This window comes from Mytilus galloprovincialis, chromosome 5 (assembly GCF_965363235.1).
Source record: "Mytilus galloprovincialis chromosome 5, xbMytGall1.hap1.1, whole genome shotgun sequence".
Lineage (NCBI taxonomy): Eukaryota > Metazoa > Mollusca > Bivalvia > Mytilida > Mytilidae > Mytilus > Mytilus galloprovincialis.
Window position 1 is genome coordinate 31,074,342 of NC_134842.1, and position 18,505 is coordinate 31,092,846.

Sequence of the window (18,505 nt, forward strand, 5' to 3'; positions counted from 1 at the left end):
ATGAAATCATTGTTTCCGATCTCTCTTGTTACACGTGCGATCAATGCATTTTGGGGAATTATCTTAACTGTTTAAATGTAGAAAATACCGGGGTAAAGAAAACTATTAAGCCACGCGAAATAACACAAACTTCTAACGAAGAAGAAGTAGCACAAGACACTGACATTCTTTCAGAAGACATATCAGATTTGGTATCCATAAACTCTGTTGTGGCTGTCAAAACCGACGATGATAACTTTGACTATTATTTAATGAAAATTTCCAAAGGTTCACACGTATTGAATTCAGCAGAGAGTGACAGCTGGGGTGCTACATATCCCCCTGGATTCGAGGTTTTCCGGGGTCATTATTATGACAAAATCAGTGACAATGATCCGTTAAAATATAAACTTTTAAAGACAAAGACTGCTTTGGTACCGACGAAATCTCTGCTATACATACTTGCTGATGTAGATGCCTCAAATCGTATAACTATTTCAGAGGACACCCATCTAGACATTCTTTCTGTATTGGACAATTTGGATTGAAATAAGAATTAAATTATAAAACATCATGCACTGTTGTTTAGCCACTCATAAAATATTTTAGTAGACCTTTCCGATTCAAATGAAATGATTCAACGTGGCTCTGCTTATAATTAAAAAATATAAATATATATATATATATATATATATATATATATATATATATATATATATATATATATAAGTTATATATATAAGTACGTCTGAGTCAGTGACAACCCTACAACAGATGTATCCATCGGATCGCCATCAATGATGGTGATACATGGCTGTGTACATAATGTATATACAACTCGTCTAAACATAATGTTTAGACGAGTTGTATATATATATATATATATATATACATTTTTCGTTAAATAAAATATACATGAATATCTTTACTGAAAAAAAATATTCCCATGAAAAAAAACCTGAATGAATCAATGCTTACACATTAGAAATCACATTAGAAAAACGTTACGTAAAAAACAAGAAAATAAGACGGCTTTTTGCTATATTTCCGACGTTACGTTATTATCACCAGTATTTTGCGCGACGTCATAATGTATCATCCCTGAATTAGTTCTCGTCCTTAACATATCTGATATATTTGCCATTGGACGTAAAGCAACAAACAATCAATAACTCCATCCAATGTAAAATCAAAATGCGTCTTTATGAGATATGTTATGATAAATAAAGGCACATAAGCTGAAACAAGAAGAAACTTATTTTTTAATATATTTAATATAGAAATTATTAACAAAAAAATCAAAACAAGAGACTAGGTAACGCAACTTACAATTGCTAATCATAAGCCATTAAAGGCCCATCTGTAATAAGATGGTTAAAAATAATCAAGAAACCCTAAAACGGATCTCTAGACTGGGATAATGTACCCCGATATCAAACCATTTTTGAAACGATTATTCATATTAAAAAAATATTTACAACAATAATAATTTGTTATTTTAAAAGCAACAGATTATAACGACAAAACATCATATGAAAAAATATAAATAAAATCCCGACACCTCATACGAGGCCTTAAAATTACATAATTAGAAACTCATGTATATATAATTTGGGATTTTGTATTTCAAATGCATGCACCTTTTATTTTGTGAATGATGAATGTAGTCCTCTGTCGTAATATGACAGATTTATGATTTTATTGTCTAAACATTTTAAAGTCATATGAACATCAAACAAAAACAAAAAATGCATATGTGGATAGTTCTTTACTTTATCCACAATTAAAAGAGTTTACTTTATTTTATTTGCTTGCTTCGCCGACATATTTTTCTTATGCAAGTAACCTTAGCGGGACCCTACTCGTAAAAATCCGGTGATCGCAATACGCATGAATCTGTCATTAAAATAACCTATTATCTGATTGTACATGTTATACACGTGCGCAATATATTAATATCCATGCTTCTTTGTTGAATATTTACTATAAGGTGACAATCGGTAAACTACGGCTTCAAAACACGGCAATTATTAGCTGCAACATTTTTTAACAGTCAGAGAGAAAAAAAATGACGATTATACGATATGTTTGGGTAAAAAATGATAAAATCGTGCACGGAAAACTAAGTTAATGGTACATACATGCATTGGGTCAAGAATAGAATTAACATTATGTTTCACAAGTCACTCGTTTCATATTAATTTAAATGAAAATGATAAGTTTTTCTGTATTCGTATTGGACATCGTTTATTTTGTGGTGTGGTCAAGTTTAACAAATCGGCGAGCTTTAAACCCTCCCCTAACCTGCAGTACAGCTGGTGTTACGGCACGGCATATAAACAAAATATAAACTCACTTAGAAAGGGCAAGACACTAGTACTGTTAGATTAACGCAAAGAACTTTAAATCATCTAACAACAAGAATGTGTCCATAGTACACGCGGATGCCCCACAGACCAGAAATAATAATGCCCTTTTAGATCTACTATCGTAGGTGGGGCATACAAATGAAAAGAAAGTTGTAAATCTAAGACAATTGGCAGCTACTTAAAGATGGACAAGATCCAATAAGAACTCCTGAATAAACAGTGCATGTTTCCCTTACAATTTACCAATGTTTGCATTGCAATGCTTTGCAATGTGTTCCCTTATATTACGACATTCATGGAATGTCTGTTTTTATCCTTATGTGCAAAATGGCGGCGTTGCGACAACAGTGATTGTGACATCAAACTCTACAAATGTTCAACGAAATTTGCCGTTTGTACTCCAATATCACAACAATCGTGGTTTCTTGGAAACTCTTTCCAAAAGACCGATGAATTGTCAGACGTGTCAGAGCTCGAAGTTGAAGCAGACTTGTAGCTACGAGTGCTGTCTGTTAAAGAATCATTCACTTTACGTTTCAAAGAAGATCTGTGTATTTCTTTATGGCTTCGCAAGGAATTAACTGCGTATAGAATTCCTGGATTTTTGCTGAATTTTTTGTTCATGTCTACTTTTCTGAACTTTTCTGCTTTCCGTCTGCATGCATTCCCTCTACAGTTATTGTTATGACTAAATTCATCACTGGTGTATTGTTTTGTAACATTCAATATTCTGTTGTCGATCTTCCTTTGAATTCCCTTCTTAACCGGTTCTTTACCCTGTACATGTTCATATTCGTTTTCTATAACTAGATAAGTAGTGACGTCATAACTGCATCCACGATCATTGAACTTCTGCCAACGAGTTAAACGTGAGTTGACAAATTTAAGTACACATAAACAAACAGCAAAAGTAACTGCAACTGTTATTACCAAAATCCATATCCAGTTAGGAATACTTCGATCGATATAGTCAGTGTCATATCGAGGTGTCACAGATGAGGTTTGGTCAGTCGAGTTTTGCACTTCATTTAGTCCTTCGATGATGGATACATTTGGTACCATTCTGAAATGAAAGTTGAAAAGAAACCATTTTAATTTTTTCCATACTGCAAGTTCATGAAAAAAAACTTTTTTAACTCTCACATATATGCTGTTTTATACTACTACATGTAATTCCGTAAAACAATAACATGGATGGAAATGAAATCTTTAATGAAACGAACAAAAAATATTTAAAAGGCACAGTAATCATTGAGAGAGACAAATAAATTCATACACCATACATGTACAGAAAAAGGAGATATTGTATGATTATATTAGAAGGGATAAGATATGAGAACATGGACAGAATTGCATTAAGAACTGAAGATTCTTTGAAAATTTCATAGTTATCTACTCAGCGGTTTAGGATTTCAAAATACTTACCCTGTTTGTAGATATATGCGTTTTAAGTCCATGATAACAATGACAAGGGTCAAGTTTTGCTACTGGAAACCCGAAAAATCATTCGGATCAATAAAGGAAATATGAAGATGTGGTTCTTTATACAATATGTTAGAACATCTGGTAGAAAATTAAGAAAATTAGAAACTTGCAGTAAAACGTGCACCAACACGCATTGATCTGTTATCCAATAGTGCAATTCTAACGGTCTATAAAACAAGAAGGATCATTGCAAATTCAAAGTGAACTCGACGAATATATGCATCTATGATACTGATTGGTAAACCTATTTTTGTGTGTTGCTTCTCCAACTGACATCAGCATTGACGTTGTTATAATCATTTTATTTTTTAAATACTATGGACAATAATTATTAAAACTAGAAAACCTATGAGCAAGGGTCACAAATGTATTCACCATTGATAAGATTTGACAAAGCCAATGTTTTGTAACGTAAACCCCGTAAATTATTCGTATCGAAAAATAGAATAAGAAAGGCATAATGATAAAAATGTAAGAAATTATCATGGAACTGTCAGTGAAATAAAGGCATTTGATCGGTTAATGAGCTGTAGCGGATACAAATCTAAAGGATAACTACTATAGTATCCATTTTGTAGACGGGCAACAGTCTATGCTTTGCTGTCGAAAGGAAACAAAATAAGATTGAGATTAGATACGAAAGATTCTTTGAAAGTTTCATTGAGACTTGACTAAGACGGATAAACAAAAGCTAAAAAAAAAAACATCAACTAAAAACAAGAGAGTCGGAAGATAGAAAAGGGATAGTCAAACTCAAGTCGAAAATGAACAAACAATGCCGTGAACCCCCCCCCCCCCCCCCCCGAAAAACGACATATAGACACATAACTAAAAGTCTACAGAACACAACATAGAAAACTAAACAACATCACTAAAAAACGGGTGTGATCTCAGGTGCTCCGGGAGAGAACCCGGAACAATAAACGAATGGTAGAACGGTTTCAATATTCCACAGCTTAAGTAATCGGGGATTCATTAAATCAGTAATATAAGATACTTACATTCAAAGTTGTAGAACTATCTGAAATCCATTTATATGCTATGTGAATAAGACAAGTGTCTGTCCTTGTAAGAATTAAGTTATATAAACTTGTTTGAAAGAAATAATATAATTATCAATAATCAATTGACATTGATTGGTCTGAATTTGATCAAAGTTTAAATATACATGAACTATATGCAATTTTTGTTTATTGTAACGTCAATGTGCCAAATCTATTATAAAAGATTCACAATAGAATCATATTAATCATTGTTCTATCTCTGGTTTGGTATTTAATAATGTGAAAATCAGTTACACAAAATAGTTATAAGGCGCTTCTTTACGAACAACAAAGCGATTTGTAAAAAGAATGTCTAATGAAATTTTTGCGCATATACATAATAAAAAAAGACTAGGCTCAAGCTAGCAAACATTAACTAGCGAACAATAAGTCGATATATCGAAAATTCGAAAAAATGAATAAGATAGGAACGACCGTTAAATGAAAAATATTTAAAAAGGCAGAAATTACGTCCAAATATTGCAATTTTAACTCTATCATAAAATGGTGTTTATCCCATCAATTGATAAAACAAGTCACATCTCTTTTTTTGGCTTATATTCAGTACCACAGTTAATCTGCATCTGTCAACGGATTATTTGTAGGTGTAAGACCACCAATGCACCCACTTCAATTTAGAACGTATGTAAAAGAAAATCCTTCCCTGTAAAGATAGCACCTTTGATGTCATTGTTTAATTTAACTAACATACACATTTGCAGAAATGGGGTTTGGCCTATTCCATCGCTTCCAGAGAAAAAATAATGAGGGGTGTCACGGAGTATGACTATATAAGTCTTGTAGAAGAGAAACAGGCGCTTCTTTTGTGGAAAAAAAACGGGGGCTGGCCTATTCCATGGCTTCTATAAAAATATAATGAGGGGTGTCATGGGTTATGACTATATAGGTCTTGTAGAGGAGAAACATGCACATCTTTTGCACAAGGTATCAAGTGGCGCTATGTTCAAAAATCTGAAACTAGGGCTCAAAACTATATAGGTCTTGTAGAGGAGAAACAGGCGCATCTTTTGCAAAAGGTATCAAAGTGGCTCTATGTTCAAAAATCTGAAACTAAGGCTCAAAATTTGAAAAAAATAGAAAAAAAACAGTGGGGTTGGGATTTTCCATGGCTTCTAGAGAAAAATAATGAGAGGTGTCATGGGTTATGACTATATAGATCTTGTAGAAGAGAAACAGACGCATCTTTTGCTCAAGGTATTAAGTGGCGCTATGTTCAAAAATCTGAAACTAGGGCTCAAATTTTAAAACAAAATGAAAAAACAGAGGGGGTTGGCCTATATCATGGCTTCTAGAGAAACAAATAATGAGGGTGTCACGGGGTATGACTATATAAGTCTTGCAAAAGAGAAACAGGTGCATCTTTTACTCAAGGTATCAAGTGGCGCTATGTTCAAGAATCTGAAACTAGGGCTCAAAATTTGAAAAAAAATTTAGAAAAACAGGGGGGTTGGCCTTTTCCATGGCTTCTAGAGAAAAATAATGAGGGGTGTTATGGGTTATGACTATATGGATCTTGTAGGAGAGAACCAGGCGCATCTTTTGTACAAGGTATCAAGTGGAGTTATGTTCAAGAATCTGAAACTAGTGCTCAAAATTTTAAAAAAATGGAAAAACAGGGAGGTTGGCCTATTCCATGGCTTCTAGATATAAATAAGGAGGTGTATCACGGGGTATGACTATATAGGTCTTGTAGAGGAGAAACAGGAGCATCTTTTGCAAAAGGTATCAAGTGGCGCTTTGTTCAAAAATCTGAAACTATGGCTCAAAATTTGATTTTTTTTTAGAAAAAAACAGGGGGGTTGGCCTATTCCATGGCTTCTAGAGAAAAATATTGAGGGGTGTCATGGGTTATGACTATAAAGATCTTGTAGAAAAGAAACAGACGCATCTTTTACACAAGGTATCAAGTTGCGCTATGTTCAAGAATTTGAAACTAGGGCTAAAAATTAAAAAAAAATGGAAAAAACAGGGGGGAATGTGGCCTATTCCATGGCTTCTAGAGAAAAATAATGAGGGATGTCGCGGGGTATGACTATATAGGTCTTGGCGCATCTGTTGCACAAGGTATCAAGTGGCGCTATGTTCAAGAATCAGAAACTAGGGCTCAAAATTTGAAAAACAAAATGGAAAAAAAAACCAGAGGGGTTGGCCTATTCCAAGTCTTCTAGAGAAAGATAATGAGAGGTGTCATGGGTTATGACTTAATGGGCTTGTAGAGGATAAACAGGCGCATCTTTTGCACAAGGTATCAAGTGGCGCTATGTTCAAAAATCTGAAACTAGGGCTCAAAATTTGAAAAAAAAATGAAAAAAAAGGGGTGGCCTATTCCATGGCTTCTAGAGAAAAATAATGAGGGATGTCACGGGGTATGACTATATAGGTCTTGTAGAAGAAAAACAGGTGCATCTTTTGCTGAAGGTATCAAGTGCCGCTATGTTCAAGAATCTGAAACTAGGGCTCAAAATTTGAAAAACAAAATGGTAAAAGATGAACCTGTTTTTCCTCTACAAGAACTATATAGCCATACCCCGTGACATCCCTCATTATTTTTCTCTAGAAGCGATGGAATAGGCCAAACCCCATTTCTGCAAATGTATATGTTAGTTAAATTAAACAATGACATCAAAGTTGCTATCTTTACAGGGAAGGTCTACTTTTACATTCGTTCTAAATTGAAGTGGATGCATTTGTGGTCTAACACCTACAAATAATCCGTTGACAGATGCAGATATACTGTGGTACTGAATATAAGCCTAAAAAGAGAAGTGACTTGTTTTATCAATGGATGGGCTAAATACCATTTCATGATAGAGTTGACATTTCAATATTTGGACGGAATTTCTGCCTTTTTAAATATTTTTCATTTAACGGCCGTTGCTATCTTATTCGTTTTTTCCGATTTTAGATATATCGCCTTATTGTTCGCTGACATTGCTCGCTAGGTATTGTTCGCTATAGCTTCAGCCTGGTTCGAGAAAGGACTAGTTTTGACTTTTATAATCTCACTGATAAATAGATATAGATATAAACAAAATTTGAATGATAACACGTATGGCTATTGTCGCACGTTGTACCAGGACAACCTCTGAATATCAACTGTTTGGAATACTGATGTGTTAGTTTCGTCATATGCTACAATAATGTTTTTCTACTTGTTTGTTATTCAATAAAACGAAATGTGTGGTATATGTCATTTATACATACAACAACCAATGATACAAACAGCCAAAAGACATGTTTTGCTAGAAAATATCATTATATGACTATAAACTGAGACTACTATAATTATAGTAGTCTCAGCTATAAAGTATAACTAAATTGTACTTTCAGTGACATTATCGCTAAACGGTTCCAATTTTACTGCACCAAATGTGCATCTTTGACATATATATTTCAGAATTCTAAACGTTATACAAAAGGAAAATAGAATATAGAGTCCAACTTCAAAGAAGTATAAATATAAACGGCAAAAGAGGGAATTGCTAATGATGAGAATGGAAAAATGGCCATTCTTTACATATGCATGTTTCACAAACTTTTACGGTTTAGGTGATGAGTGGACCCAAGTTTCAAAATGTGCTTATCTTCCTCTTAAATCTATTAGAGAATTAAAATGAATGCCTTTTAGTTGTTCGTTTAACTTAGCGTGAGATAATATCTAAAATAGCAATTATGTTAACCAGTTTTATCTCCGCATGTGCAAGACATAACAACTCACAGTTGCATGAAGGTTTTGTATTTTCTTCTTTATTTTGTCACCTCCTATATAAATTTGATGTGTAACCGAGGATCACTAAAAATTTCGATATGCTATATGAGGATCTTCCAACGAATACATCATTCTAATATATGATATGCATTATTCATTATTTTGCCGAGAAATCTGATGTTCCAAAATTATAGCTGTTCTAACATTTTACATTTCTTGATTTAATCGATAACTTGGTCATTTGGTATGGATTTCTAGCTAAAAATATTTATCAACAGATATTGTCTTGTAAGCATCAACTTTGTATACGTCCGTTTCCAAATCAAACAAATGAGACTTCCACCAAAATTCAAATGAAGTGGATGTAAGCAATAATAGGCAACCGTACGGCCTTCAACAATGAGAAAACCCATTCCTTGTGGTTGGCTATAAAAGGCCCCGACATGAATAATAGCTTACTCCACAGTATGGATTTTGCTCATTGTTGATGGCTGTGCGGTGAACTATAGTTTCTTACTTCTACGACCGTCATTTGGTTTCTTGTGGAGTGCTGTCTCATTTGCAATTATACCACAACTTTTTAAATTGATGCAACTGATGCAATCTTAAGGAAACCATGGCCAGTCGTGAATAATCATCAATTAGAGAATTATACCTGGCATGCAGGGCATAGGTAGAAGGCAGCTCTGCTCTTGTCATCCCGTTCCCTCAAAAACGCTACGACTGAAATATATTCCAGTCCTAACTTCACTATCACTTTGGCCAACTAAACTAGACTCAACTCAAATATGCATTTTGCCGTGTAGACAGACTGGACCCAGTATTTAATTTTTTTTTTTTTTAAATCTAAGACAACAATACAGTAATCTCATAATTTTCAAACATCATATAACTCAATGATATATAGTATATATATCTCATTCGTCTCAACTCGGCCGATTCCGTACCCTCTTCTAACGGATAGAAGGAGAGTAGCGGATTCTACCGAGGATTATACCGAATGTGGTATATATTTAAAGTAAATTACACACAACTTGGTGAACAATAAAAAATATACTACCGGCAACAATAGAGGTAAATATCTATATATACTTCCAAAACATTCCAAATGATAAATATCATATTAAGAATACCCATCATAAACGGACACTCGCCGCCCCGGAAAAACCCTCCAGAGAATTTGGAAACCTGCGTCACGGATCAATGCAAGAACCGTTTATGGGTAATGATGCCGCACCTCATCATAAATAGGAAAATACAAAAATTTATACAAAGAAGGAAGTTTTGACTGTACGATGTCTACGGCTAGAATGACCACCTAGACACTTTTTTTTCACGTATTCAGTAGTGTGTTTGTTGACGCCAAATCACGAAAAAATTGTTACCATAACAAAACATTAGATCACCTGACCTAACAAAGCCTACATCATTGACCCATACAAAATATGATTGAAACTTTAATACAGTATTGTTCCACTATACTGCGAAACACTGAAAAATATATCAAGTATGTGAGTTTGGCGATACTATCATCATTCGGGTATCATAGGGAATTCTAGCATCGTTCGGGGATTCTAGCTCATGTCTCAATTTAAGTGACTCCAAGGCGCTGTTGAATAATATACAAGATAAAACAGAAGATGTGGTATGTGTAAAAATCTTTAATTTTTTTAAAGAAAATTGTTTCAATTTTGTCATAGAAAAGGCTGATTGATATGTTATACCAATATAAGTATATTGGATTATTAAATGAATTAATATTGAATCTTTGTGTAAGTAGATATAATATTTTATGTACTTTGTAATGTACAGTTATTATTTGAGGGTCCTCCGGAAGATTAATTTTAAATAATGAGGTTATCATCCTTAAATTAGTGTTATTTATATGTATATATAAATACGATTAATAAATAGATACGCCAAGGCTCCGTGTTGAAGGCCGTACATTGACCTATAATGGTATACTTTTATAAATTGTTACTTGGATGTAGAGTTGTCTCATTGGCACTCATACCACATCTTCCTACAATGTATATCTACATAAATGACAAAACAGATATAAATTGACTTGTTGGTTCCATAAACATTTTCGTTTGAATAAAGAACATTTAGGACATTCAAATGACAGCTGATTATAATATTCATACGTATAATAACGAAATCTAAATAGATAAAGCATCATATCTTTCAGTCAGGGATTTCCATTTATAGTTATAATAATAAAGTCAATTAACATTTTAACAAAGACTTTAAAGTTGCCTATAAATGCTTATGATGTTTTTGCAAGAAGGTTCTTAAACTGCACACTATAGTAATTGTTTTGTAGATTTAATGCTTATGATGTTTTTGCAAGAAGGTTCTTAAACTGCATACTAAAGTAATTTTTTTGTTGATTTTTATACTGGAACTGCATAACAAGTTATCAGTGTGTTTCATCTAAAACATAAGGCACCTTATCTTTTCAAAGGTGTAGGTCCAGTAAGGCCCCTTTTTGGCCCAAAAATATAGAAGTTTTACAAAATTGTTTAAATGTAAACTTTAAGCTATTAATTGGAAAGTAGAATACTTCTCTTAAATAGATTTGGGTTGTTTTTGACAATACAATGCACATATATCGGGTACTAGCATCATTAAGTCATGCTAAATGACTGAAATCCTCGAAATGTTTGCATTTTGGTTAATTTTTAGACGGTTTCCATTTGACATGGAAGTGGCCGCATTTGTGTTCATTCCTAATATTTAAATGTAAGTTGTATTTGATGATAATACATAACATATATAAAGGTTGAGAATGAACGCGGATGCGGCCACTTTCATTTTTGACAAAAAACATATGAAAAGTGACATATTATGGCATATTTGATAGATTTTTCATATTTATGCTTGAATTGGAGCGTTTTTAGTGACTAAATCAGTTTTAAGATCTTTCTCATATACTAATTGATTCGACTAAAGTAGACACTTAAGTGTTTAAAAAGTGTCCAAAATCTTTCATCAGAAGAACCTGAAATTTGAGGCCAAAATCGGCCCTTACCGGACCTACTCCTTTATCAGACGAATAACATAATTGTAACTGAAACGAATGCTTTGTCCACTAATTATAACTAGAGGCTCTCAAGAGCCTGTGTCGCTCACCTTGTTCTATCATATGCGCATATTAAACAATGGACACAGATAAATTCATGACAAAATTGTGTTTTGGTGATCATGATGTGTTTGTAGATCTTACCTTACTGGACATTCTTCTTGCTACAATTATCATTATCTATAATGAACTTGACCCAGTAATTACAGTGGAAAATATATACTAAAAATTTACAAAAATTTACAAAAATTTATGAAAATTGTTAAAAAATGACTATAAAGGGCAATAACTCCTTAAGGGGTAAACTGACGATTTTAGTCATGTTGACTTATTTGTAGATCTTACTTTGCTGAACATATCTGCTGTTTACAGTTTATCTCTATCTATTATAATATTCGAGATAATAACCAAAAACTGGCAAATTTCCTTAACATTACTAATTCTGGGGCAGCAATCCAACAACAGGTTGTCTGTTTTGCATGAAAATTTCAGGGCAGATAGATCTTGCCCTGATAAACAATTTATTCCCGTCAGATTTGCTCTAAATGCTTTGGTTTCAGAGACATAAGCCAAAATCTACATTTCGCCCCTATGTACTATTTTTAGCCATGGAGGCCATTTTGGTTGGTTGGCAGGGTCACGCCACACATTTTTAAAACTAGATACCCAAATGATGATGGTGGCCAAGTTTGGTTAAATTTTGCTTAGTAGTTTCAGGAGAAGATTTTTAAAAAGAATACTAAAATTTAAGAAAAATGGTTAAAATTGACTATAAAGGGCAAAACTCCTTAAGGGGTAAACTGACGATTTTGGTCATGTTGACTTATTTGTAGATCTTACTTTACTGAACATTGTTGCTGTTTACAGTTTATCTCTATCTATAATGATAATCAAGATAATAAGCAAAAACTGCAAAATTTCTTTAAAATTACTAATTCAGGGGCAGCAACCCAACAACGGGTTGTCTGATTTGTCTGAAAATTTCAGGGCAGATAGATCTTGACCTAATAGATTATTTCACCCCCATGTCAGATTTGCTCTAAATGCTTTGGTTTTTGAGTTATAAGTCAAAAACTGCATTTTACCCCTATGTTCTATTTTTAGCCATGACGGCCATCTTGGTTGTTTGGCCGGGTCACCGGACACATTTTTAAAACTAGATACCCCAATGATGATTGTGGCCAAGTTTGGTTTAATTTGGCCTAGTAGTTTCAGAGGAGAAGATGTTTGTAAAAGCTAACGACGGACGACGACGACGACGACGACGGACGACGGACGACGGACGCAAAGTGATGGGAAAAGCTCACTTGGCCCTTTGGGCTAGGTGAGCTAGAAAAGGAATCTAGTCATTAAAGTCTAGTTATTAAAACAATGCAAAGGGCAAGCATTTAATAAAAGTAAAATATATAAAAATAAAGAGACGCTCCCTTTCAACAACTCTTTGAAATCTCCGTAATTGACCTGTTGGAAGGCAAATTTATCTCACTACCCAATATACCCTCATTTTCCAGTGGCAGTATACATTTTTCGACCCTCATCCCGGACGACCATATTATATTTACAGGACCGTTACTATTACCTATTGTAATTATTTGCATTTTGTTTTGCCTTGAAACATGCATGAAATATTTGCCACTGGACGTTAAGCAATCAACAATAAATCAATCTTTTCATCTGGTCAATAGTTCACTATTAACAAGGTTAATGTTAGAACTTTTTTTAACGAAACTACTGCACCATTCTTAACAAAAATGTATTCCATTACACCACAATGAGACATTGGGATTATCAACCATTTAAAAAAAAAATCGCATGATACAGTTTGAGTGTCCAGATTCTATAAACTTGTTAATAGAAATATCAAAGTCTTTGAGTTGTGCTGGTTGTTTCACGACTTTGTTATCCTGTTGGTATTAAGCAGCTACTTCTTTCAAATGCATTTCTTTTGAGGATTTCATTTTTCGTATCAATATTCTGAAATGGTATGTTAATTGTGTATCATTTGTTCAAACAGATTTAATCATCAAAAGTTTAAAAAAGAAAATTGAATCGGATACATTTGATATATTTGACCAATGATACATATCTAAAATATTTTTAAACAGTTAATTTTCATGATGATCTTTTTAACTACCATTAGTCTCAGAGATGACCTTGAAAGCGTTATTTTGTCGTAGTTCTTATGTATTCTCCTTTTTAACCAACTAAAGATTTTATTTCGGACAACCCGTCAGTTGTTCCATTCAAAGAGACATTGCGGATTCATCGGTTCTACAATTTTGGTTTTAAACTTAGCAGATGACGTTTTCCAATATTTTGCGCTTTTCATCATTTTTGTGACTGATCGTCCATTTCTATCTTCGTATTTCAATAAAAAAAAAAAACTCTCAGAACTAGAGTTGTAGCATTGTTTTCAAACTTGCATTTATTTTGTCAAAAGCTGTGTCTCGTTTTTTTTTTATATCTTGGAGCCCTATATGGCTGGCTTTCTGTTCAAAGTGAGCCAAGGCTCCTGTTGAAGGCCGGAATTTGACCTTTAATACTTTACTTCTAAAAATTGTGACTCGGATGGAAAGTTGTCTCATTGGCACTCACACCACATCTTCTAATACCTAGATCAAGGTGATTACATCATAAAAACAATTTTGATTTTACTTACAAACAAAGAATGATGGCTATTACATTGTACCCGGCGTTCACAAAGAAAACTGTTCCTTTATAAACCTCTACCGTTGCGCTATATATTGCATTAGCAGTGACCGAACCAGTCATATTCACTATGGCCTCAACTGCAGCCATACTTCCAAATAAGGAACCTGCAAAATTGCAATACAAATTGTCATGTCTGCCAATTTCCCTGGCACGTGTAAACACAAATATATATATATATATATATACTAGTGGCTAAAGAGATAATAAACGTTTTTGGAAACAGTCCTCGGCTTGTCGATGCTTTTAACAAACATTCATTAATAAAAAAATGTTTACATCTCATAATTGAGTGTTTTAATTGTTGTCTAACTTTCACTGAACTTTTCATTTTCTTATTGATTGATATACCTTTAAACTCAGTTTTACTTAACCATGCGTTTTAGCCTCGATGCATGTTTCAACCTCATCTCAGATATCTCAACTAGAAATATACTTCTATTGATGTGGTTTTATCTGAATTTTTGTTATTGTAACTGCCTCATTCAACTATTAAGTACAGCCGGTGTTTTCATCTTCACATAAAGGAAAACGGAATGGCGCCTAAAAAGAATTTACCGTATTGGTCAGAATGTGTAGTGAGTTGAATGCTTAACCGAGTTCTTAACCGATTGAATGAATATTTGTTGCAGAACTACACATACTGCTATAGAAGAATAACGTTACATATATATAGTGACAATAATGACAGAAAACAGACAGCCACATAATGAAGTCATAACATTCACAGAAATACAAATGTTATATATGCAATCATTAATAATTAATTATCATAGCTTCCATGTCGCATATACGAAAATTAGTAGAAAAAAGTTGAATAGCCAAACTACAGAACTCCGAAGAAAATTATAAACGGAAAGTCCCTAGTAAGCAATTAACAAAACCAAAAGCTCAAACTCATCAAACGAACGAATTATAACTGTCATATTCCTGACTTGGTACAGCCATTTTAGTATGTAGAAAATGGTAGATTGAATAGAAATAAGAAGGAGTGGAATGAGTGCCAATCAGACAACTCTCCATTCAAGTCACAAATTATAAAAGTAAACCATTATAGGTCACAGTACTTTCTTCAACACAAACCTGGTTTTATATCTACCTAAACCTCTCACTTGTATGACAGTCGCATAAAATTCCACTAATATTGACAATGATGAGTGAATACAAAGTTACCTTGCAGATCTGGTGGTGTCAGTTTAGACATTGTACCTCTCATCATCGGCATTGCTAAGGTACTACCCACACCAATCACAGGTACTGCAATTTAAATCATAATGAAATCTAATTTAAAAAATAAACAAAACATCTCACTGAAACATTATTTAGACACAAACATGTTCACATCGTATGCCCCAAAACCTTTTGTATTGCTGTTATATTTAAACTTTCTGGTTTTAGCGTACTAAAGTCTATTGAAAACAAAATAACATTATATGAATCAAAATATTTACGCAGATTTAGTAATGTGACAAAATAATGTGGTTAAAAGTAAGAAACAACCGATGAAGAATGAAGAAAGTAGAATGATTAGGAATATGTGGTATTGTTCTCATTACATATGAGGGGGAGGACAGGGGTAAGGGAGACAGGGAGAAAGGGGGTAGATGAAAGGAGAAAGGGGTGGGAGAAAGGAGAAAGGGGATAGGAGAAAGGAGAAAGGGGGTAGGAGAAAGGAGAGGAAGGCTGGGAGAAAGGCGAAAAAGTTGGAGAAAGGAGAAAAAGTTTGAGAAAGGAGATTTTTTTTTAATTTATCTCAAAAGGAGATGTTTTATTCTAATGGGAGAAAGGAACACGGGGGTAGGAGAAAGGAGAAGATGGGTGGGAGAAGGGAGAAGGGTACCCCCTGTCCTCCCTCTTACATATGGTACTGCTATATAAATATCAAAGCTATAACCCTGTAACATAACTTGTACAAACCTAAATACAACATGAAGCTAGTATTGGCAAACCCTTGCCAAATGAGCGACAATGCAGAAGTAATACTACCGACAAGAGCAATAACTTGGTCCGTGGTGCAATAATGAAATAATTTAATCATTAGGATACAGGCCACACATCCAACTAGAGTCTCTATGGTTCCAAAATTTCCGACTTTTACATTACTCCAGCAGAATGGCGAACCTAGCTCGTATAACATGGAAATGTTAACACTGCCGAGTGAGAAATCTGTTAGAATAAAAATACTAATTGCAAGGACAAAAAGCCATTTGTTCGCCATAGAAGATACCTGTGACGTGTAAAAATCTGTCATCTTTTTCATATTATGTATAATTGGAGTGGCGGGTCGTCTCATTGATAGCGGAAGCGTTTCCGGTAGGAGTAATAAAACGACAAGAATTCCTAAAATAGTAACGATCTCCGATAATAACACGGGAATAAGAAATCCTTTTGTATATTTTATAAGGTATCCAGATAATAGTGACGATAATAATGATCCTACTTCAAAACTAGTCTCCATAACTCCTATAGCAAAAGATCTTTGTTTCCCCCCTTTAGTCAGATCAGATATATAACAAAGAGTCATAGCAAGTGATGCAATCCAGAGACCACCAAAACCTTCAACTATGAAAAAGGGAATAAACCAGTTCATAGTTAGTTCATAGTATATTCCAATAGAGCATAGTAAGCTTTTAATCATCGTTCCTAGAAGAGGTGGTAGGAAAAATATTTTTCTTCCGTACACATCACTATACGACACGATATTAATGCTTACGAATATGGACGGAATATTTGATGCAAGTGTGCAATATATTGACCATCGTGATTGTATTTCTTGAACTCTTAGTTGTTGCTTGAAGGCATTTGTACTTGTATTTAACGCACACCCTGTTCCATTACCGTTGTCCTCGTCCATTCCATTCGGATATTGTTCTTTCGTTATAGCTAAGTAAGCATATTCGTTGAGCACATACATATTTAGAATATACGAAAACATATGTATCATTAACACGGCACCGACAATTACAAACGACCATCTTCCACTATTTGTTTTTCCTATGTGACTGCTTCGATCAGAGACGTTTGGAATAAGTGGTTCGTCGTCGGACATCGTCGATTTGTGATTCATCACTTAAATGAAATATTAATTTTAAATTTAAAATCACATTTACGTATGATGATGTATATTTCATACTATGTTTTTGTTATCTTGTTTATGATAGAAAATATCTAATCATTACCTATTTTGTATCTACAAAGGTTATATATATAATTAGGCCATTGACTATCTTGTCATTGGAATGTTTTTTTTTTTTTTTTAACTACATAATAATTTTATTCATCAAATATTGCTTGTTACATAAACCATCAAGATTCCAAGCTTCTCTTGACGTACCCTGTTACAATCCACTGACTACCCAGGGAATAGTCAGCTGATTAAATTAATTGACATACATTTTTTACAAATCTCTATATTAACAATTTAAAAATATTATTCATTGACTATGTGTCTTTTTATTGAAAGTAACATTGGACTAATTGCCTTATGTCCATTAAGATTGGTATCTACTCTCTTTGTGTATTCGTTAATAAACATTTTGAATACGTCTATGTTTTTTGTTTTCTGTTCAGATACATAGTACGACTTGTATATTGAAAAACTAATAATTGTAATCAAAAAATTTATCGGGTAATACTTGCTGTCTGTAATTTTGTATCCAAATATCATGTGTTGTAATTTTATTGAAAAATGTAAATTACTCTTTTTTAAAAGTTCGTTAAATTGTTGCCAAAATCTTGTTAAATAAGAGCAATTGAAAAAATAATGAGCATAGTCTTCTTCTAAGTTACAAAAATTGCAAAGACTGTTATTAGCTATTTTCCATTGTAATAAATGCTTTTTGGTTGGTACAATAAACTGTAGTAGTTTCCATCTGTATATTTTTAATTTATTTTCAGTTAAGTATTTGAAAATAAAGTTATATAATGAATTCATATTTGATTCTTCTTGCAATGGTAAAATATTGAGCCATCTGTTTATCCCTATTGACGTTTCTTTTTTACTATTCACTAGAGAGTCATATAACATTTTATTTGAAAAAAATGTAGTCTCAAAATAACGATCTTTCCATATGATCTTATTTCTCTGGATATTTACTTTACTTTG

General features: G+C 33.4%; 1 protein-coding gene across 3 annotated transcripts; it reads right to left on the reverse strand.

Moving 5' to 3' along the window:
• Positions 1-1,234: 1,234 nt before the first annotated feature.
• LOC143075595 (lysosomal proton-coupled steroid conjugate and bile acid symporter SLC46A3-like) lies at positions 1,235-17,547 on the reverse strand. Of its 3 annotated transcripts, none has more exons than XM_076251064.1 (4): positions 16,628-17,547; positions 15,574-15,657; positions 14,351-14,507; positions 1,235-3,411 (listed from the first exon to the last, which is right to left on the reverse strand). In XM_076251064.1, exons 2-4 carry the CDS (start codon positions 15,623-15,625, stop codon positions 2,715-2,717), a joined length of 906 nt encoding a protein of 301 aa, XP_076107179.1. In that variant the 5' UTR covers positions 15,626-15,657; positions 16,628-17,547; the 3' UTR covers positions 1,235-2,714. The 3 variants fall into 3 exon arrangements, with proteins under 3 accessions (XP_076107179.1, XP_076107177.1, XP_076107178.1); XM_076251062.1 differs by having other exon boundaries at positions 16,318-17,546; XM_076251063.1 differs by lacking the exon at positions 1,235-3,411 and adding an exon at positions 13,393-13,665 and having other exon boundaries at positions 16,318-17,538.
• Positions 17,548-18,505: the final 958 nt, after the last annotated feature.

Excerpts from the sequence above, each read along its gene's own strand:
- LOC143075595 (XM_076251062.1), bottom strand. The coding sequence starts at position 17,467 with ATGAATCACAAATCGACGATGTCCGACGACGAACCACTTATTCCAAAC. Across the intron at positions 15,658-16,317 it reads TAGCTTCATGTTGTATTTAG|TACCTGTGATTGGTGTGGGT; the intron begins GTTTGTACAAGT and ends TTTAAATTGCAG. Across the intron at positions 14,508-15,573 it reads GACACCACCAGATCTGCAAG|GTTCCTTATTTGGAAGTATG; the intron begins GTAACTTTGTAT and ends GCAATTTTGCAG.